This window comes from Spermophilus citellus (genome assembly GCF_964194105.1).
Source record: "Spermophilus citellus genome assembly, chromosome: 12".
Lineage (NCBI taxonomy): Eukaryota > Metazoa > Chordata > Mammalia > Rodentia > Sciuridae > Spermophilus > Spermophilus citellus.
The window spans coordinates 111,047,942-111,070,865 of NC_138198.1; the positions used below are offsets into that span (position 1 = coordinate 111,047,942).

At 38.4% G+C, this 22,924-nt stretch overlaps 1 protein-coding gene across 7 annotated transcripts in view; it reads right to left on the minus strand.

Moving 5' to 3' along the window:
• Positions 1 to 380: 380 nt before the first annotated feature.
• CCDC68 (coiled-coil domain containing 68) overlaps positions 381 to 22,924 on the minus strand; it is a 46,464-nt gene continuing 23,920 nt past the window's right edge. For 3 of the 7 annotated variants that reach the window (XM_081262945.1, XM_081262944.1, XM_081262946.1), the window contains exons 8-12: positions 20,356 to 20,438; positions 12,672 to 12,777; positions 11,186 to 11,269; positions 6,126 to 6,202; positions 382 to 3,450 (exon numbers count right to left, since the gene is read on the minus strand). In XM_081262945.1, the coding sequence (XP_081119071.1) occupies positions 3,393 to 3,450; positions 6,126 to 6,202; positions 11,186 to 11,269; positions 12,672 to 12,777; positions 20,356 to 20,438 (408 nt within the window). In that variant the 3' untranslated portion in view covers positions 382 to 3,392. The other 4 variants (XM_081262947.1, XR_014018275.1, XM_081262948.1 and 1 more) reach the window with 4 other exon arrangements.

Below are 22,924 nucleotides of genomic sequence, written 5' to 3' on the forward strand. Positions count from 1 at the left end.
TTATTTGCAAAGACTACCTTGCTCCCAGAGTGGACCTCGCCCATATGCTACTTAGATTGGCTTTGCCAAGATGATGATGAGTTTTTAATTTAAAATAAACAACTCTCCCAATGCAAGCAAATATCCCCGGCACCATTCCTTCCACTTGCTCCCTGGGAGCCATGACGTTGTTTCACACAGGCACATTCATTTGCTGCTGGGTTCATCTTAAACAATTCAAGATAAATCATTAGAGCCTTGCTTTCCCTAATGATCGTATAGGATTTTTAAAAGTCATCGCATGCCCCACATTGAGGAAAAAACAGAGCATTCCGACTTTCACGTCATTGGACAATTTCTGGTTTTAAAACTTTGTGCAAGATTTTGATTTGCATTTCTTGTCACGTGGAACATACAGTATGTCTTTTTCCCTCTGAAGACTTTCATTTAACATAATGATTTGAAGTGTCTCTGTTGCATATATTTGTTTGTGACCTAGCCCTTTGTATCCACGTGCTACATCCTAAACCTGAGTTGAACCACGTTTTGTTGATCTCTTCACCTCTGGGTGGACATTTGTTTTGTTTGGGTTTGTTTTGAGCACTTACAAATAAGGGTGCTGTGGAAACTCAAGCACCTTCCTGCCTTGGCTGTTTTCTCAAATGCCAAGTGCCATATTTTGAGGAAGTACGTCTTGAACTCCATATGTTTATACTTTAACAATCAAGCAATTAAAGGTTATTATTTAGATATTTATTGCCTTCTTAATATTTTTTTCATCAAAAAGGGGGGCAGTGTGGAAGAAGAAAGGGATGGAGCAAGGAAGAAAAAAAAATAAGGACTTAGCAGTTCTGGGAGGCTATAGGTAACCTAGAGTAACATTGGTAAGGAATCTGTATTTATTTGCAGGTCAGAGGAAAGGTAGAGAGTTTCAAAGTGAAAGAATTGAAGAAGATGTATGTGTTTGCTTCTTAATTTTATAATTGTTATGTTTTAAAATTTAGAATAAAAACAATAATTTCTTTTTTGCAGTTAATTTGGACCAGGGAAAATTAGCAAATAAATTTTAGAACTCTATTGACTGACAAAAACGATCAATTTCTTGTGCATGATTTTGTTATGATCCAATAAAGACATTAATACATAATAATTTTATTATAAAATGACACAACATTTACATTATATATAATTGGTCTTCTTTATCATAAGGCACATAAGTAATTGTTCAAAAGATATACTAATTATTTAATCTACACATTTCTTTTTTTTAAATTTTTAATCTACACATTTCTTAGCAATGATTTGCAACAACATATGTAATCAAAGTAGAACTCAGTTCCCAACTTCATAATATGAACGTTAGGCCTATCTCAGATCTTCTTATTTAATTTATTATTTATTGTATTTAGAAATGCAGTTATTTAAAATACAACTGAACTACTATTTCTTCTCCTGTGTTTTCTTTATAGAAATTTACTTTCAAAGTAATGAATTTCATTCCCCATTTCTTCTGTTTTATTGTTCAGAAATGTTTATTTAAGAAACATTTCTAACTGTTTTGAAATGTTACGTAAAAAACATTTTAAATGATAAATTCTAAATCCATAAGGGTATGAAAAATAACCAAAATATGACAAGTGAAAGATAAAACTGATGCTACTATAAAGATATCTTTGTTTTTGATGAATCTGAATCATTTGAGGCTTCTGAAATTGCTGACTGGTATTCTCAGGGAATTCAAAGTCCATTTCAAAGTGGACCTGGAGGGCAGGTCTCATCTGTATTGTCTCCAACTGTACTTTGATGTTCAAAACTGAGTACAGCAAAGTCAAAATAAAGCACATGAGGGTTTTTCCATTTTTTACTTTAGAATAAATTGTTCTATTAGAAATTATGAAGGCGGTTTGGTTACTTAAATGAGTTCATTTCAAAATCTCAAAGTTATTAAAATCTAACAGAATGCTTAAGGTAAAAAGGGCATCAAAGGAACTGCAGGGAAAAGTGGATTCTCTGTATACCTTAAAAATACTGCATGAAATCATGAATAATAAACGTAAATAAGCAGATTCTCAGCAGAAAAGTTTGCCTAAATTCTTTAGATGTTAGTCTAATGAGTGAAAGACAAACTCACTTCAGGAAATATTGATTGTCTCAGTAAATGATTTTTCTGACCATCATCCACAGGATAATGTAGACGGACAGCCCTCATGGAAGTTTCATGCTTGATATACAGCCAGAAGAGGGGTATTTCTATTACTGAGGAATATCTCAGACCACCAAGTGAGCAGGAAGAATGAATATCGACAGCCAAGTCAGAGGTTCAAATCCTTGTCCACAATTAGCAGTTGGGAAATTACATAACCACTCTCAGTATCTCTCTGTAAACAGGGATAATGACATGACCTGCTTCTGAGGGTCTGAGAGAAAATGACAAGAATCAAAACAGGTAAAGTGCTTAGAATTGCCCCAGCATAGGATAACTAAGACGTAAATTTTATTAGATAACTACCTTAAAAACTAGCAAACAATACAAATGTTTGCAAGGACACCAGGAAGCATAAAACTCACACAGAGAGTAATGCAACATTAGAGGACTACAGTACTTGCATGAATTTATAAATACTTCACCTCACTTGTACATACCTTTAAATATTAATAAATAATACTGATACTTCACATTCCATACTGAAAGATTGGAAACATTTTCCTGAGAAAATGTTGAGAGTTACACACAGTGGATGATAAAGGTCTTAAAGAGAATTCCCCTTTAGGGTAACTAAGTCTCTCCTTACTCGTTTAATTGCAGTGTATTGTATTTTCCTGAGCATCAGTATGTTTGCATGAGTGCAGCCATGATTCTCATCTTCTGTGGGCAGGATGGGTTAGGAAATTAGCTTAGAAGAATCTACTCTTTCCTTTGTCCACAATTCAGCAGGAAACAATTTGCTCTTTAACAATAGGTTAGGAGATAAACTTATGTCATAGTAAGATATTTTTTATTAGCTAAGTCAACTTTAAATAGACTATTTATTCATACATCTATTCACTCTGCTTATACACATAAAAACTACTATCAAAAGGTCAAAACTGACAAATTTGAAAGAGTTCCTTTAGCAAAAATCTGGAAACAAGATTCAGATTTTCTCTTTGTTTTTAGGTTTAAGAATTCATCTTCCCTCCAAGAAAGCACCTGGACTCTTCGTTTATTTACCAAGTTTTGAAGAAAGAGTTCCTTCTTCAAGTATATATGTGCATGGTTTTCTGGAATATCATCTTCTGCCAAAGCAACCGATATATAATAAATCCCATTTAAATACTTGCATTATGCTATTTTAACAGGAATGTTTAGACACCATATTGAGGAAAGAATGAGATCCACATTGTCCTTCTTAACTGGATCTTTATCCCGAAGTTCATTTCCGTAGTCTAATCAACATCACATAAGGGGAAGTGCCTTCAGTCTTCATTTCACTGGAGAAAAGACCACACGAGTATCAAAGGAGAGCACATGAAACCCGAGTGACCCAATGGCTGCACCACCACCACTCACACCTCCACTCCCACCATGTTGCCAAGTCTGAACTGCATTGATCCAAGAGATGGTCATCATGGACCTGTTCTAGTCAACTCTCCCAAGATACAGTAGGATCACATTGTGAAAGCATTTAACTTATGCAGATTCATCTAGGTTTGACAGGACAAGAGTAAGAGAGTGAAGGGAAGCCAGAGAGTCAGAGCCTGTGTCTGCCTTTCCACTCAGGAGAGATGCGCACCACAGTTAGGTGGAGGTTAGAAAACACAAACCAAGCATTCCCTCAGAATGTTGAAGTTCTGGGGACTTCTTATAGCTTGAGCTTCTCTCCTCACTATGCAATTCTAGTATTTAAAATGTGCATGCATGTATACATGCATACACACACATCCCTGAGAATGTACACACCTATGTAAATATGTGTGACTTGTTATTTAATAACATGGCTCCTAATCTCAAGCAAACCCATTCTTCTGGTGTTCAACTCAAGAACCATCTATATTTTTTAACGTTTGAAAATAAAAACATTGTTTGTTTGTACTTCCTGAAATACTGCATAGAACTACATAGAACTACATTTGGGGATGATTTAACAGCTCTGTCAAGACTAGATTTTAGGTGTATGATTTTTTTTTTAAACTTAATGGCTACGTTTGTACTTTAATCTATCCCTGAAGCTATAATTCCATTGTATATTGGTGAATCCATGCCAATTACATTATTTCTTGGGGGCGGGTACTGAAAATTGAACCCAGAGTCACTTAACCACTGAGCCACATCCCCAGTCCTTTTTTTTTGTTGTTGTTTAATTTTGAGACAGAGTCTCGATAAGTCTTTACAGCCTCACTAAGTTGCTGAGGTTGATCTTGTACTTGCAATCCTCCTGCCTCAACTCCCGAGTCACTGAGATCATAGGTGTGCACCACCATACCTGGCACCAATTGCATTTTTAAAACAGCTAGTGGGTTAGACTTCATTTTGCAAATGGGAGAGCTATTTTAACCCTGGAATTTCTATCAAAAATCACAAGACAAAAGGGATATTCAGTCCAATTTCACCATTTCTATTAGGAAATTTCCTCCACTTGACTTTCCCCACATCACAGGGAAAGTCTTTAAAAAAGTAGATCTATAACTATTAACTATCTGAAACTAAGAAATTGACCCATAAAACCATTTTCTCTGACACACTCCCTCTGTAGCAGCTAGATTCGAGGCATTAGATACTGGAGTGGCCACAGTATGGTTGCAACCAGTTGTTTCTCCTCTATTTCACTCTAGCTTTATTCCCTTCAAGGGCAAAGCTGTTGAGAGCCTCCATGATACTTAGCCACCCTTGGGACATGCTATCTGCTTGGAAGAGACCAGCACACTGATCAGCCTCCCTTCCTTTGGAAGGTCATACTTGCCCTCCTGTTCCAAAGCTGTCATCTCTTTCCCTACACTGAAGTGACTAATAATCTCCCTGCTTCTGAAATGTGGGCATCTTGTCTCTTCCTTGAATACCTCTGGGGTTTAATTTCTTCTTTTTTGGAAGTTGCATTGCTAGTGGCCAAAAAGATGAGAATTTGGCACCTGGAGGCCCAAAGATTTTAGAGGACTTGATTTATAATAGTTTCATCTCCAGTCTCTAATTATATCCATCATTAGCAAAGTGAAACATTGTTGCAGGAAGTTTTAAAGGGAGAGATGAATCTGTCTGAATTCCTGGACTGATGCTAATCACAGCGAGTATGATTTTCCACCTCAGGCACTGTGCTGAAGGGTTTCAGAAATGAGATTCTGCCCTAGAGGGACCGGACTGGGAAATTCAAAAGCTGCTCAAACAGGAAGTTTTTAATCACTTTTAAAAAATGATACATGTAATTACAGGCTATGTTTTCTTTTAAGTGATCATCTCTTAAGAGTTTATGGAAATGAGATTTGAGCCAGATTCACATTCAAATTCAGGCAACAACAACACAAATTAAGCATTTAGACATGACTTAGATGGTTTCAACATCATTTCCTTGGCTTTCATGGATCATTGTCATTACTGGAGATTATTTATTGCCCTTGAAGGGAATGAAGCTAGAGTGAAATGGAGGAAAAATACTGGAGATTATTCATAGGTAGTTGTTGGAGATACTTATTTTTTAAGCAATGAAAAAAAAAACAACAAAAAATAAATATACCAGTAGTTAGACCTGCCCTGGTGATATTTGCCATCTATTAATTTGAGAGATGATATGGAAATTTCAATAAGTATGAACAATTCATGATTAAAATGTCCACTAATGTTATAAAAAATGAACAGCAGGGAGTGAAGGACCTTGTAGGAGATGATCTGTAATGCTTGGAGAAAATATCAAAGTCGAGATTGGGCTTGTTGGAAGGAAGAAAGCAGGGAGAGGGTACCTAAATGTATTCATTCATTTATTCAGAAAATAATTATATGGGAGGCTTCAAAGATTCAGTGGTGAGCAAGATTAACACAGTTCTGAATAGGAACCGAGAAACAGAGAGTAAATAAAAGATTACATAAGTATTAGACTGCAGTCTTTCTCAAGGGGGTTGAAAATCAATTGTGTTCAACAGCCGTTGTGAAGATGGGGCTGAGGAAAGAAAGACCTTACCTGGTCGACACGGCCTTACATACTTTTGTCCTAGGAGTTTCAGACCAAAGTGCCACCTTGGTTTTTAGTTCTTTATTCTAAAATTGAAAAAAAAAAAGTGCTGAGATCAGATAGTTAACCCACCTATTCAATATATCCCAATGATTCTGTTCACCCTGCCACACACACCTGCCTCATTCCTTGGCAGTAAGTTTGTTGCAATCATTCTATTAGAACACAGGAATGAACCACTTGAAGGTCATTAACTTTTATCTCCAAAGATACAAATATGCCCTGAAAAGTGCATAATCTTCTTTTAAGGGATCAACATACAGTATTCTGACTTAGCCTCAGATTTGCAACAGCTGAATTATCTATGTTTGAATTTACAGATTCTTTTATACAGACAAATAAAAAAAAACTTTCTTAAAGGACCCTATTAAAGATACATACAACATTGTTACAAAACTGAAAAAAAGCTCTTGATTATATTTTTTAACTTCTCTGAATCTCAGTTTTATCACATGAGAACAGGTGCCATCTCTTCTTCACTATGCCATTCAAGGCACCCTTAGCCTCAGTTGCTCCTGGAGGCTTCAGATTGCTCATCTCTATACTAGTGGTAAGTGATACATGTCCAGCCTGTCTTGTATACATTTTTTTTTCAAAGAAACAAATACTGTATGATGATAATATTTCAATTCTGGAAGTGTTCTCATAATTCTAGGAGATAACGGAATGGCTAATAACAGTGTTAGCTGTTGTCAAGTACAAATCCTAGCACAGCCTCTCACTAGCTGTGTAACCTGATTTAGGTTACTTAACCTCTTTCTGCCTAATTTCCTCACCTACATAATACATATAAAAATAGCCTCTTCATCACAGGTTTGAAATGAGATTAGTTCAGTACCTAGCATGAATTTTAAGGCTTAAAGGTCTGAAGTTAGTTATAGTTTTCTAGTCTAACTATCATTTTTTTATATAACAAAAAAAAAAATGAGTTCTAAAACTTTGGTTTTCTGAGCCAGGTGCAGTAACATGCCTGTAATCCCATGCAGTGACTCTGGAGGCTGAGGCAGGAGGATCCCAAGTTCAAGGCTAGCCTCAGCAACTTGGCAAGACCCTGTCTAAATAAATAAATAAAGCAAGGTATATATACATCAGTGGTACAGTGCCCCTGGCTTCAGTCCACAGTACTTCAAAATAAATAAATAAATAAAAATAAAAACCTTTAAATGCCCAAGTTCTATTCATGGCAAAATTCAGGGTCAAGATGGGTCTTCCCAATCCAGAGCCAATGATTTCTCCACAACAAGACAAAACTGAGAAATTTCACTGAACAGATCTGAAGAGTGAGAGTCAAAAGAGTGAAAGTGAATGGGCCAGGAGTGAGTTGCAAGTCGCTGCACTGTGAGCTGAGGGTCTAGAAACCCAGGCTAAGTGACTCAACCTTCTCCTGCCTCAACCTCCCAAGATGCTGATATTACAGGACGGTGCCACCACAAATTCATGTGGGGAAAGTATGTGAATATTAAACTATAAGTAAAATAAAAGCCATTCAAGGAAGCATACAACAGTAGGCATTTAATGACTACAGAAGAGAAGTAAATAGAAATCAGTGTGACTAGAATAATTTGGAACATTTTCAAACACAGAATCTTAACTTGGACATCAATAACAAAATGCAAAGGGTGAGGTGGGAAAGAAAATGACTTCTGATGATTCCTAGAGTGTGATCCTGGGAACATTAATTTCAACATCACCTAAGAACCTGTTAAGACAGATCCTCAGACCTCAAGAGACCTGCAGAATCAGAAAACCAGGCACCTGCTAACATGTGTTCATACGCTCACCAGGTGCTTCTGGGGTCAGCTCAAGTGTGGGAAACACTGGACTGAGAGTGATTTTCAGTCTTGGTTATGTCCTGGAATTGCCAGGAGGGCATTAAAATCAATGGGAGCCCAAGTTGCACCCTGAGATTCTGTTTCATTTAGTTGCTGTCTGGGCTCAGGAGTTTTTCAAATTCCACAGGTGATTCTAAAGTGCAACTGAAATAAAGAACCAGTGAAAGAAGGAATCGATGTAAGTTGTGAATTTGGGCCCTTCTCAGTCCTCAAGTGAGGACATATGTGGATATATTGAGTAATAACTAAAAGATAGAGACAACATCACTGGATACATAAATCATTTCAGGAGTTAAGCATTTAAGTCTCATCCAGGAAATATACTTCAGATTTGATAAATTGATAATAAGGATGCACCTCATGCATTGGAGATAAATCTAACATATCCTCCAAACAAGGGCAGGCATATCATAGGCCCAGTGTGTGGCTGAGGGAAACCCCCTTCTATTCAAGTTATGAAGCAATTGGAAACATAATATTGTGATGACAGCCAGAAATGGAAAATACTTCTGTGGCTAGACAATTATGTAGAAGCTAATTGGATTTTTTCCAAAATAAACTCCCACTTTCTCAAGTACCAAATAACATAAAACCATGAGTTATCATGTCTGTCTTTAATTTATTTCAGCTTCCATGTTGACTTACTTCACCTATCAGATTAAGGCATTTATTATTCATAGCTGTTTCTACTTTTTCCTTTAAGTAAGACAGAGATTTATTAAATCATTTGTTTATAAAACTACAAATCACTAGCCAGAATTTGTCTGTCATTGTTATGACTTTATCCTAGGAAAGTTTACTAAACAGGGTTCCTAAAGAATGTAATTTTTGCACACTTAATCTCCCATAAGAACAGATCATTAGTAAAAGAAGTTAGAAATGCATGAAATGTAAGATGAATGTCAGCATTGTAAATCAAGATGATGAAAGACATGGAAAAGTAGAAAGAAAGCAAACAATTTAGGTAGAGTTAAGTATTTTCTGATGATATTTAAAAGAGGTTTAAGAGACTTTTCTATGTATTTAAAAGTTTTTCTAAGGAACTTGATATGAGTCAATTTTATTTTCTATTTGGAAGGAGTTACAAAAATAAAACTGCTAAAATAGAAAAAAATTACTTCCATGTCATCAAAATAAGAATAAAATAGAAAATATTTAATACAGTAACTGTGACAATGGATAAAATAATGATTATCCCAATTTAAAGTTATAACTACTCATTTCAAAATATATATTAAATAACCACTTCCATTATATTTCACACAAGATACACATACATTTACACACACACATGTGCACATGCTCATTTGATAAGTGGATATTGTGTGAAAAGGAGTCATATGCTTTAAAGTCAAGTAGACTAAAACGCAGATTCTGCCACCTGCTAGTTAAGTGATTTTGAACAAGTTTTTTTTTTTTTTAACTTCTCTGAATCTCAGGTTTTATCACTTGCAAAATGTATCTTTTCCTGCACTTACTATTAGACCAAAAGGCCAATTGGATCAATAATGTACAGTGTGTAGGATAAATTACCATTTTACTTAAGACAATAAAATCTGCTTTGTGGATGATATGAACAGACACAATTGAAGATCATAAAATTGGATTAGAAGCAGGAGCACCACTGATTCATTGACTCTGTGAGAAGACTTGGCACTTAATTAGGTATGACCAGAGCCCAGGACCATAATGAAGTGAAAGATCAGAGAAAGATACCATCTCTAAAATAATCCCTCCAATTAAAATTGATCACAGATGCACAATAATTAAAGCAGTAGTTTATTGGAGCCAAAATAGGCTGGTAGGCCACTGAACAGTTTCCAACCTAAGAATGTAGTCTAGAATACGTGGGTGTTTCAATTTCATTCACTGGTCATAAACTCCAAAGTGCGGGTCTCATCATTTCTCTATTTCAACACTGTTTTTCTGAATTCAGTGCCTAGGTAAGAGTAGTCACTCCATACCTGTAGAACTAATTACACCATTAGTGATGTGAACAAATGAATGAAATGAGTAAAAGTTCAACTACTTTCAATATAGTAGACATAGTGAGCCATGAACACTCCACAACTTTATGTGCACGGAATCCTACAGAAATAAGATGTAGTCATGGTGCTCCTTCCTGGTCTATGCTGAGGAGGAGGAAGGTTCCAAAAGTTGCTGCAGGTTTCCAGTGGAATTCAGAGCATCTCTGTCTTCCACAGGACAGGAAGACATTGGCAGATGGATATCCATCAGGAAATCAAAATACTGAAGGATAAATTCAGAAAAGTACGTGGGTTCAGGCAGTTGGAAATGAGCCCTTGATGCAGACAAAGAGGTGACACAGTGGGGGTGGAGGTGCCCTTGGGTCTTGTGCCTGTGCTGCAACCTAGGCGGGGGCTTGGCTGCACTACCTCTGGGGTAGGGCCACCACCTGCCCAGGATTGTCACTGAATGCCAGAAAAGGGATGGAGAGGAGGGGCGAGTGGAGTGGAGGGGAAGAAAAGCATGTCTTATCACAGGAAATCAGAAAGTATTGTGCTGGGCTTTCAAACAGGCAAAAGTGGATAATTGCAAAAGGTTTCTGGAAGTGAGTGCTGATGCAAAGCTTGAGAACCAAGATGAGTATGGATGAAGAGAGAGGAGAAAGGAGGACATTTCAGGCTGGGAAAGAAACCTGTGTGGGAACAAAGGCAGGCAACAGGAAGCCTGGCCATCTGGCTAGAGTGGAATTTACATAAGAGTGGCCTTGAACAAACTTCAGATCCAAGGCCATGTGGAAAGGTCATCATCTGTCTTGCCAGTACATCAAGTATAATGGAAAATGTGGATGCTCAACTATTAACATATAATAATGTTATTATCGATTTAATAATGCAATTAAATGATTTAAATACTTACTAGTAATTTAATAATGATTATTATAAATATTCCTCCAAAAGATGTGATTTCTTATGCATAGAACATTCATATGCATATGCTCAGAAGAAGACACCTGTATGTACACACAAGCATACACACTGATGTGTGGACACTCAGACACAGCTATAAGCAACCACGCATACACACTCAGAATAGTGTCACACAGACATGCAGTCATGCACAAGCCCATACACACACACTCGCACATAAGCTCACTGAAACACACAAACACACACACTCCAGGCTGAATTGTACCACAGATACCCTTCTTACCTGGGCTTCAAGGATGTTGACTTTTTCTTTCAGATTTTCTATTCTTTTATCTTGTTCTTTTAAATTATTTTTTAATCCTTCCATCTAAGAATTAGGGAGCACAATTGGAAAAATCTTGTCAGGCCACAAGGAATAGTTAAGTCAGAAATCATATGGTTTTCTGAGGCCAAATGGTGCTCATCAAATAAAAGCATGATATCTCCCAGTATTAACAGACTCAGCAAGCTACAGAGCAAGCCAAATTAGCACCTGGAGAGGAAAGTCCTCAGATGGTGCTGTTATACATTTTAACTTCTGAAGAACCTATTCACACCAAATTGAGCAGGAGCCCATCCTGTGGAGAGTAGCACTGGTCTCCCCAGAGGTCTCAGCAACCTCCTGGCCTCCTCCTGCAGATGCATCTGCTGATAGACTGAAGGTGAGGCCCATGGGGAATGCAGAAGCTCCCTGAGCCTGCTTGTCAAGCCATGGCAGGAAGATGTGACCTGCTTTGCCAAGAGGCCATGCAGAAACAAGACATGGGGTAGTGAGGTGCAGAACAGTGCCAAAGAGAGGGCACAGTGGATTCTGAAGCCAACTCTGTTACCACCAGCTCTACCATTGAACCATTATGAGCCTTGGTCTTCTCATCTGTAAAATGTGAATGTGAGATGCCCCCAAGATCTCTCCTGGCTCTCAAATCCCACTACTCAACTTTCTGGCCTTTTCTGGCCTTTTATTGAAGCCATGGCCAAATGAATACAAGTGCTAACTTGTGTCAAGAAAGCACTGGGATTATTTTAAAAGGACTCCTTCTGGAAACAAATGCTATATATAAAAACATGAAATGGAAGTCCAGTTTTACATACACCTCTTGAAGTCTGTCTTGTACATTCCACCATCTCACTGGTTGCTAACACTATTACTTATTCTTTTTCTCCTGCCAGGGTATTCCTAGAGAACAGGCTAGTTCCTACCCTAAAACACATTCTAAATGAATTTACTAATTATAAGGTTATTAAAAAAGATAACTTCTTATTTTTAAAAAAATATTTTATTTGGTTACAGTTGGCCATGATACCTTTATTTTATTTTTATGTGGTGCTGAGGATCGAACCCAGGGCCTCACACATGCTAGGCAAGTGCTCTACCACTGAGCCACAATCCCAGCCCCAACTTCTTATTTTTGAAAAGTATGAATAATATACAAAATCTTCTGAATAGCAGTGCATGATATCTGATTCAGAACACCTACACAAACATCAGCGGAACACCTAAAAAGCAGTTAAACACAATTTCCCAATGGTATTGAAAATATGGCAGGTGCTGGTGTTACTGTCTGTAACAGAAGACACTCAGAACTGAGCCATGTTGCATGAGAAAGCAAAAACACACATCATTGGGGAGAAGAGCCCCATCGCTTCTAAAGTCCAGGCAAGCTACCCATATTTGGCCTTCAGGCTGTAAACATACCATCTACCAGAGAAATGCACTCGATTAGCCTGACCTCCTGGATGATACTGCGCAGGTTCTGATGCTGGGAGTGAATCACAAACTGCAAATGAGAGATCTGCTCCTGGAGAGTGGAAATCTCTGTTTGAAGATCCTGGCAACTGGGAATGCAGAGGGGAAAAAAAGAAAGAAAGCTTTGCAAACAGGCTGGGCAGCTCTTTCCCCTGCCTTTAGGGCTAGGTCTCCTTACACACCCCATGCTATGGAGCACTACTAGACCACACAGATCACACTGAGGATGAACAGCCAGGAAGCAGCTCCTGGGTTGTGCCTAGTCATGAACTTGAACAGGAATGCCAATTCATGTCACAAAATTTCTCCAAGAGGCAGCTGGGTTAAGTTGTATTTGGCTAAGTGAAGCACTTAACATTTCAGCTAACACTTTTGAGTCCACACAAACCATGGTAAAAAAAAAAAAAATATATATATATATATATATATATATATATATAGTTAGTTTTGAACTTAGATTGCTCATACCTTTCCAGAGCTCCACTTGGGATACTGGAATTGATTACCCAACTTTTGCTTCTTTCTCTTCTTCCCATATTAGTTATGAAGCCACATTCATTCAAGACCACCAAGGTTGGGAGTATTGGGAAGCTGAGAAGCCACTCACACTTTCTAAGTCTCGGTGTAACAGTTGCAATAATCTCTGCCTTTGCTACTTTATGAGATTAATCCATAGACTTGAAGAATAAAGTGAATATGCTTTTTGAAAGTAATGAGCTTTTCACAAAGTAATGTATCGATATTATTTCAGCCTTTTAAAAGTTTTGCAATGAGTAACCCTCATCCAATGCAATCACAATTCTGTATTTTTATAGCTTCTACATGTAAAGATCATGGAGATTCATAGAACATCATAGAACATGATCTCATTAGGGAAAAATAGGGTTATTAGTCTCCGCTTGTTTCATATCATATATTAAGACATTGTTTCTCAAATTTAACAGGCATCGGGGATCTTGTTATATCTAGATTCCAACTTAGTATGCAGGTGTAGGGCTTGAATTTCTGCATATACAACTGGGTGTTCCATGATGTTGCTGGTCTATGGATTATGCTTTGAGTAGTGCAGCATTAAACCACTAAAGGAGGCTCGGTAACTTTTTGTATATAAGATACTCTTTCAAAACCATGTGACTTACTATCAGGCAACTTGCAAAATTTAGGAAATTATTTTTAACTCTCTTTCTCTTTTGGTTTTGCATGAGAGGACTTTAGAAAAGTTTAGTTGACTGAATAAAACATTAATTTCCATAAAGCTACACTAATCCTTGCATATGCAAATAACATAATGATGACTATTACAATATATTTATCATATGGAGTTAAATAATTTATCCTACCAAAGTGCTGTATAATTATGCAAAATAAATGTCACAAAATACATGTAAAATGAGGCTCATTGTTGTTCATAATATAAAACAAAAGAGAAGGTTCTAAATGCTCATCAATAAAGACTGAAAAAATGAAGCATTGTCTATCTATGCCATTCAGATAGCCAATATATATATGAAGATGCTAAATATCATTGATATTCAGTGCAGCACAAACGGCAGCCACACATACATCTATGCACAACCAAATTAGCTAAAATTTAGTAAGACTCAGAATACTGAGTCTTGGCAAAGATTTGGAGCAACAGGAACTTTAACCACTGCCACTGGAAATTAAATTAATATAATCATTTTAGAAAACATTTTCTTCTGAAGTTAACCAATGATCTATAATTCCATTCTTAAGTGTATTCCAAAATGTGCATTAGAAGACAGATAAAAAAATGTTTATGGAAACTTTATGCATGTTGAAATCTGGAAACAAACCTATGATATTCATTGACAGGAGAATGGATAAGCAACTGTGGCTTTTTCACACATAAACCATGAATGACAGATACCAACAACATGACTGATGCTCAAAAACCACACAGAGCAAAAGAAGACCCAGTGTGCCACTCATCAGAAGGTAAAAATGAAAAACTTAGTCAAGGTAGCTGTTATGCTAAGGGATACACAAAGAAAAGCAGGGACATGATACAGGACAGACCAGAGCAGGGCCATTTCAGGAAGTCACAATGTTCTGTTTTTTGACCGTGGTTTTGTTCACCCACATGTTTGCTTTTAAATAGTCCATTAAACCATAGGTAGTATTAATGTTCTGTGCATGTTTCTGTATGTGTGTCTTACTTCACATGCATGTGTGTGTGTATCAATATTTGTTTAAACAGAAAAGTGATGCAGGGGATACAAGCCAACCAACTAATGCTAGTGAGCTTTCTATGTTTATGAATTTGGAAGAATTCCATTTGTCTTTGGAGATTATCATGCTATTTAATCTTCTCTTGCTGTTTTTTGTTCGTTTGTTTGCTGTACAGGGAATTGAACCCGTGGGCGTTCTACCACTGAGCTACATCCCCAGCTCTTTATTTATTTATTTTTTTATAATTTTATTTTTTACCTAGAGACAGAGTTTCCCTAAGTTGATTATCATGCCTACACAATACAATCTGCCAGCTACGTCCTCCCTCCCCATCCTGACTGACATGTTAAACAACTATCCAATTAAGAAAATTTATGAAGGAAGAAAAGGGCAGATTGTTGATGCAGGCTGAAGAAAGGCTACCAGTTCAATTGCGCCTTTGCACATGGTTCTTTTTTTTTTTTTTTAAAGAGAGAGAGAGAGAGAGAGAGAGAGAGAATTTTTAATATTTATTTATTTTTTTTTTAGTTCTCGGCGGACACAACATCTTTGTTGGTATGTGGTGCTGAGGATCGAACCTGGGCCGCATGCATGCCAGGCGAGGGCGCTACCGCTTGAGCCACATCTCCAGCCCTGCACATGGTTTTTGTAACATGATCCTCTAAGGGACCCATCCCTCAGCAAAAACACATACTTGGACCTTTCCCTTGGACAGAGGAAATGTGAAATCGGAACCAAGTAAATGTGCAGTTCATTGTTTTCTTTCCACAATTTGTGAGGAAAAGTATTTGAAAGAAAGAAGCTGGATGCCTGATTCAGAGGAAAATGCTGTATTCCCAGATCTGACCACGGAGGCAAGGAACAGCCCTCTCAGCATTTCTGAAATTCAAGTTCAAGGAATAGCTGCTGCAGCACCAGCCTGCACTGGATTCCAGATGCCCCTGAGCTCCAGGATCAGAGGCTTTCTTAAGAAGGAAAAGGGAGTCTGGGCAAATTTCAGATCCCCTAGCAGGTGAGGTTCAGGACCTGAGGAGGGGGCGGGGAACTTGGACCCTCTAAGGAGAGTCCAGACTTCAGAGGTTTGCAGCATTTCAAAGAGAGTGAGAGTGAGAGGGGCCACAGCCCAGCGAATGAATCCTTGGGGCAGGGATCATCAGGAGTCCTTTATCTAGGATGCATCCTCTGCCTCCCAATGTCTCAATAGAATTTTTGATGGACATTTTCCTCTGCCATGCAATAGAATAAAAAAAAGGAGTGAATATTAAAATTAAAATATAATTTAAAAACTTCAACTTCAGGGAAGCTTCTCAATTCTTTCGTGGTAAGTGCAACTAAAAACCCTGGACATTAGGTATAAACAAGCAGAAGAAGACTGACAACAATAAGAAGGTGGCAGACTGCCTTGGGATCCTAGGATCCAAGGGGGAAACATGGTGAGTTCTCAGAATTTTCTCTTTACCTCCTAAATCCCAGACTTGAAGCTGAAAAAGTTGGCAGTCCAGAATGTCAATGAGAGCAGACAAAAAGAGAAAAAGGAAAAAAAAAAAAAGAGGAGTCTCTCCCTCACTCTCCAACCCCCCCCCCCCCAAAAAAAAAATAAAGAAGAATACTGGTCCTACCCTTTTAGGCAGGGAATTGAGGACTCCTTCCCAATTCATCACTGAGGGAAGATGAGGCGGGTACCTTTTCTGGTTCTCTTTCTGTTAGGATTCTTTTTTTTTTTATTGTTGATTGTTCAAAACATTACGTAGTTCTTGATATATCATATTTCACACTTTGATTCAAGTGGGTTATGAACTCCCATTTTTACCCCGTATACAGATTGCAGAATCACATCAGTTACACTTCCATTGATTTACATATTGACATACTCATGTCTGTTGTATTCTGCTGCCTTTCCTATCCTCTACTATCCCCCCTGATTCTTTAGCTTTCAAGACAGAAATTCAAGCTCGTTTTTAACTTGCAGAAATGTGAAAACAAATGCCCTTGCCTTTCTTTAGCACCTGGGGTCCTAGGGTCAGTACTTGACAGGAAGTCCACCCTCCGTCTCTGTACTGCTCTGCAAAAGGGTTGGTAGGAGGCACCCAAGTTCATGAAGAGCTGTCTCTCCATCTGTTCTTCAGGATGTTCTGTGGGCAGCTTCATTGGCCTTTGCTACATTGCCCTCTGTTCCATGCTGTTGCGATGGCTTTGATCGAATTGTTCTTTGGTGTCATGCTATTCTTTTCTAGAGGATGTTCTGAGGTGTGGCCTCAGGTGTTTTTCATGATATAGTTGAAGATATTGTTCATGATTCTCTTTATGAGCATATCCTGGACAATTTTCTTTCCAGTTATATGAACATATTTTTTAAAAGTGAACTTCTCCTAAAGAATTGGTTAGTTTTAGTCATGTGGACATCATGAGTCACAGAACTAGTCATTAATTTCCTTTTTGGGTTGGTTTAAAAATGCGCCAGTGGTCTACTGAGAGCAAGTCTGCAGCATTCCACCATATGCATTTTGTAGATTAACCACATGAAATGCCTATTCTTGTATCTCCTTGGTCTCACCATCTATTTTTTTTCCAAGTTAAGTAATGGTGATATGACTTTTATAGGTTTTAAATAAGCAATCTTAGGGCACATAAATATAATATATATACATATATATATATATATATATAATTGTGGGTTCATCATTCCTGGTCACATTGACACAATCCCAAAATATGATCTTTTTAGGTGTTTTCAAAGTGTACCAGGGATTAATGAACCCAACTATTACAAGAATGAAAAGGAAAGAATGAAAAAATCTAAAAAATTGGAAAAAATCAAAAAGAGATAAAAGAAGAAAGTAAAAGTGAAAACTGAAACCACACTGCATGCCCAAGATGCTAATTCTGGGCACAGCACACATTCCCCGGGCACTGGAGACACAGCACTTCATAGAAGTGAGATTGGGAGAAAAGACAGTGGTTTGGTGGTATCTAAGAGGTTCTCTGAAGCCCTGAAAGAATCTTGTGCAGTAACAGTGACTTGAAGATGGCCTGCCGTCTAGGATATAATGTCCCTCTGGATCTCTGTGAGTGTCCACATTACTGAGTGTGGGTCCCCAGGGAAGAAGGGATGAGTGAGAATAGAAGAGGTTGGGTATTACCATCACTCAGCCAGACAAGAGGTAGAATCAGTATGGATGTAGAGGAAGCTTTATCCATATTTCAATAAAACTCAGGAATATGTCTTTTTTTTAGCTCATCAAAATCCTTTCCACTGTTATTTCCAGTGATGGCACCAAAGGGATGGCTTTTAGAGAGCCCCCTATTGACCGCAGGTCAACACACACTTAAGTGGCAACCACCGTGTGCTTTGACATGCAACCTCAGCTTCGAGGTAACCGTCTTTCCATCTCTGAGGTTGTGCATGCCTAAGCAACTCTTACCTAAATGGGGGAGCCCTTGCTGTTAATTTTTAGAAATCCCAAATATGACTTTCGCATGAACTTGTGTATATGTCGGTGAGGTAGCAGGCAAGCTGGGAAATAGCTTTCTGCTAGCCATCACACAGGAGGGAGGGGAAACCAGTAGGAAAACTGGAGCCAAATCCTGTGAGCCAATCCCAGCCTGTGAGAGGTCAGATAGCTTGACAAGGTCCTTAGTTATTAAAAGCCCAGATTGCTCCTTGAAGGTCAATGGAAGGATTTAATTAGATATGGTACCTGGGGTTACTCTGAACTGTAAAGCACTATCCATGTGTCTGTTAGTGGTAATGGTAATGGCAATACAGTCAACCTTATGTTCAAGAAAACACATCTTTTAACTTTCCAGTTCTTCTTCATGGCCATATTTATCCAACTTGAGCCTGCAGAAATTCCCTTTATTTGAGAGAGGTTAACCCAATCTCTACTGCTCCAACCCAAAGGTGCTGGTTCATACTGATTTCACTCTGTTGTCACACAGCAACATGAATGCTCGGAGGAGATAATAAGGAAGACAGAATACGTGTGATGCTACATATTATGAAAACCACATAAGACAGATGTCCAAACACCTTTCTGGGAGCACAAAACATCCATTTCCTTCAAGAAATTTCTGAAATCTCTTTAAAAGCTTTGGGAGAATTCCTTATGACAATTGCTAATATAAAACAGAACTGAAAAAAAAATCAGGTTTTTTTTTTAAGGAATAATACTGTTGACTCAAAGACTGACAAAACCCCCATTATCTGTTAAAAAGATCTCTTAAAGAAAAGTATCAAACTCAGACTGCCTTGACTCTTCATGGAAGATACTGTATGATCCAATAGTTCTGCTATGTGGACCAAAAGCTGTATTTAAGGGGAACGAAGTAAGCCAAAGATGGACTTAGAGTTAAGTTACAGGTATTCTTAAGTAATTCTGTCACATTGGAAGGATACTTTAAGTAATTTCACAATATAGGATGCTCTCAGCCATATTCTCTTCACTCTCTACCAGGATGCACAGGGCTACACAACTGTCGTAGGAATCTACCTGCTGGGGTTACACGCATGTCCAGAGGGAAGAAGACAGGAAAATAGTGACTTACTGGTATCTCACCATATTTCAGGTATGTGTGCCTGATTGACAGGTTCAGCCATTTCTGGTGGTAAAAAATTTGTGACTATGAGCCAGACATATAAGGAGAGATGAGAAGAGAGAAAGAGAAATCAAAAGGGAAAAGGAAGTAAGGGGAAAAGACCAAAGATCAAGAAAGAGGATATGGGTGTGCATACTACTGAATAAATGAAAATATGAATTTGCTCCCTGTGAGGCACCTAATAGTGCCTGATGACCCAGTGAGCAGAGAGTTCTAGATGGATGGACTAAGATGTGGAAAGAAAGCTGACTTCGAATATGATCTATTTGCATCAGAACTACCACGGCTGTGGTGGGCTTAGAATGAAAAATGAGAACAGAAATGTCTGATGGTGTGAGTTATAAACCAACGCTCTAGAGGATTCTCCCAATGATAGCTGAGTAGGACAGCCCGTGATGTCCACATATCCAGCCCACCGGAGGGTGCTGAGCACTGCAGCAGCTCGAGAGGTGTGACTATGTGTCAGTTCCAAGATGGCAGGAGGTTTTCCATAGTACCTCCTTCATCCTCTCCTGACCTGTGGAGCACCACAGAAGTACCCTAGAATTTGACCTGTGGGCTGGCTAGTTTGATGTGGGCTGCAGAAGAGACGCCTGAGCAGACAAAAGCATGGGGAATGACAGTGTCTCCAGCATCCTTAACACTAAGAGCAAACAGGGAGGCTGCAGGCTCACTCAACTCTTCAAAAGGATTAAACCCACACACACCATGCACCCCATTCCTCAGTGGGCGAGGAAAAGAAGTATAGGGCTGTTGTTCCTAAAAATTCATCCTCCTTCCCACTTCATTGGGGGTGAAAAGACTGTCCACAGTGGAGCCTGCCAGTGGAGAGGAAAGCTATCAGTAAGTACTTTGATTTAGCAGGTAGACTTGCAAACCTTTTAGCATATGCAGTGTTGGATTTGAGTTGCAGCAGCTTGGTTTCCAAAGACAGTTTTCTTTCTAGCAGTGATCTCTTTTCCTAGGGGAAAATAAGATACAAGTTTTGTTTATTTTCTGTGTGTATGTGCATGTGTGTGTAGGCACACACATGTTTAGTGAAGCATTCTTCTTGCAAACTGTTCACAAAAGATGCCTCTTGCAATGCGAGAAATACAGATTGAGCTAAAGAGCTCATTTCCTAAGAGCTGTTTACAAGGTATCCCAAGACAGCCTGGTTGGGCATTCCTCTAAGTGCTTTACAAGGAAGTTAAAAGAAGTTTTTTTTTTCATTTCCTTGCTGCCTAGAGAGCTTGCTCCTCATCTCACCCACTGCTGAAATGGAGCCCCTGCAGCTTGACCTCTCCCATCCTCCTCCTCAGTCCCACCCCAAATGCACAGTCTGTTCAGTCCCTGCTCATCACCACACCTGCCTCTCCTCCATTAGGCTGAGTGGTTGGTATCCAAGGACACCAATGCGCGTACCTTGATACCTCTACCTGCTCTCGTGGCATCTGTCGGAAAACAGGAAAGTACTAAATGTATTTTTAATGACAGATCAAGGCCACAGACAATTAAACTGCTTCCTAATTAGGATCCCAGAAAAACTATGACACTAAGAAAGAACATCTTTACACATGCTGTCGTTTAATTATTAAACCAAACTATCTTCATCCCAAAGGAAAATAGACAAGTCCATAAAAAACCAGGATGGGACGACTGTGTTCAGTGTGTATTTGATGGCAACATGCTGAAAGAAGGAATTTAGAGTTTGGGCTGGCTGGTTTAAGTAGCCAAGTTGGGATGTGGGGGAATCAGGAAAAAACTGAAAAGAGCAGGAATTGGTATCGGCAAACTGGATGGCACTGACTGAAAGAGATTTTATGAAAATATGCACAATGCTATTTAAATCGCTTCTCACTGTGGTATTTATACGGGTATTACACAGGCAGAGCACACTGCAGCAGCATCCGAAAAACTCTGCACATGGGCTGATCTAGTTTTGAAATTTGGGTCCAAGGTTTTAGCCTCTCTGGGTCTTATTACTGTTAAGAAAAATTAACCAAAACTCAGAAATAAAAGCAACATGTGCTGCATGTAGTTTTCACGTCACATTAGGTCGTGTTTAATAATCTGACCCCTGAATTATTTAATTTACTCAGATAATTTTCCTGTGCCTGACTTTGTGATCTGATTAGAGTTCTGACTCTCTGAATTTGCATGTTAATGTGTGGGTTCCTGTCTGATAGAAAAGATGATCCCAAAGGTTATGGTTTAATTGCCTCAAAGAATATAAACTACTTTTTAAAGTCTAACCTAAAAACCTGATTCTATACTCCTTTACTTCTCACAAAATGCCTACGTAAGTAGCCAGTTTCTCAAAATACTTTATTTAAATCAGCTTTACCATCTTACTGGTTCCCTCATTAGTTAATGAGTTGAATAAAACATTCGACATGTATTCATTCTATATTTGTATGAGTCACATTTTAAAATTTATGAACATCCCTAAAATGAGGATAATAATCCCTAAACTGAAACGTTGGGATGATTAGAGATAATGTATGTGAGAGGCCTATCTGCTCCCCTGGCATGGAGCTGGACCTCAGTATATAATAAATTTGAGAGTATAAATTACTTCATATTCTATGTGTTCTGAGATTTTTTTAAATTATGCTAATTTATTCAAATTTCTCTTGTGGAATTCTTGATCCACAGAAATTGTTCCAGAGTAGCCATAGTTATGTTCAAATTATTTCTGAGCCTTGCAAGCTAATGATGACATTTGGATGACCAATAAAACCCATCAAAGATCATGTATCTTAAGTGTGCAGGTTGGAGGAATGGTGTTTCACAATCGTTCTTCCAGATGGACTTCTTCTTGATTAACAGATTTTCACAGTCAAGAGTTAAAAGAGTCCACAGACAACTGAAGAAAACCTCCAAGCCAGGCCAGGGTTCTAGCATCTGGCTTGGGCTCTTCACACTCCCTCTTGGGCAGCACAGGAGGTCACAGGTTACCAGCTAACACTTCTCTGACTGTGGCTTCATGGTGTGAATAGCATCACACCGTGGGCACCTGCTGTTCCCAAAGCCGCCCCCCTAGGAGGCAGTATACTAATAGGGCATTATGTAAAATTGTGGATGTGTAACCGACGTGATTCTGCAATCTGCATTTGGGGTAAAATTGGGGGTTCATAACCCACTTCAATCTAATGTATGAAATATGATATGTCAAGAGCTTTGTAATGTTGTGAATAACCAATAAAAAATTAAAAAAAAAATAGGAGAGGAGTGGACACCAATTAGAGTCATTACCAAATGTTCCCATCTAACTGATGTAGGGGCCCAGAATGTCATTTTATCTAGCATAAGAAAAGAGAGCGACATAATGGGAAGGGCTGTGAACTTGAAGCTGGAGGATTACAGAATACTTCCTTGGCCCCGCTCTCCTCTCCTCGTTTATAAAATGGTGATGAGAAACTAGGTGGTCTCAGAAGTGTCTTTGAGCTCTAAAATTCTAATGGA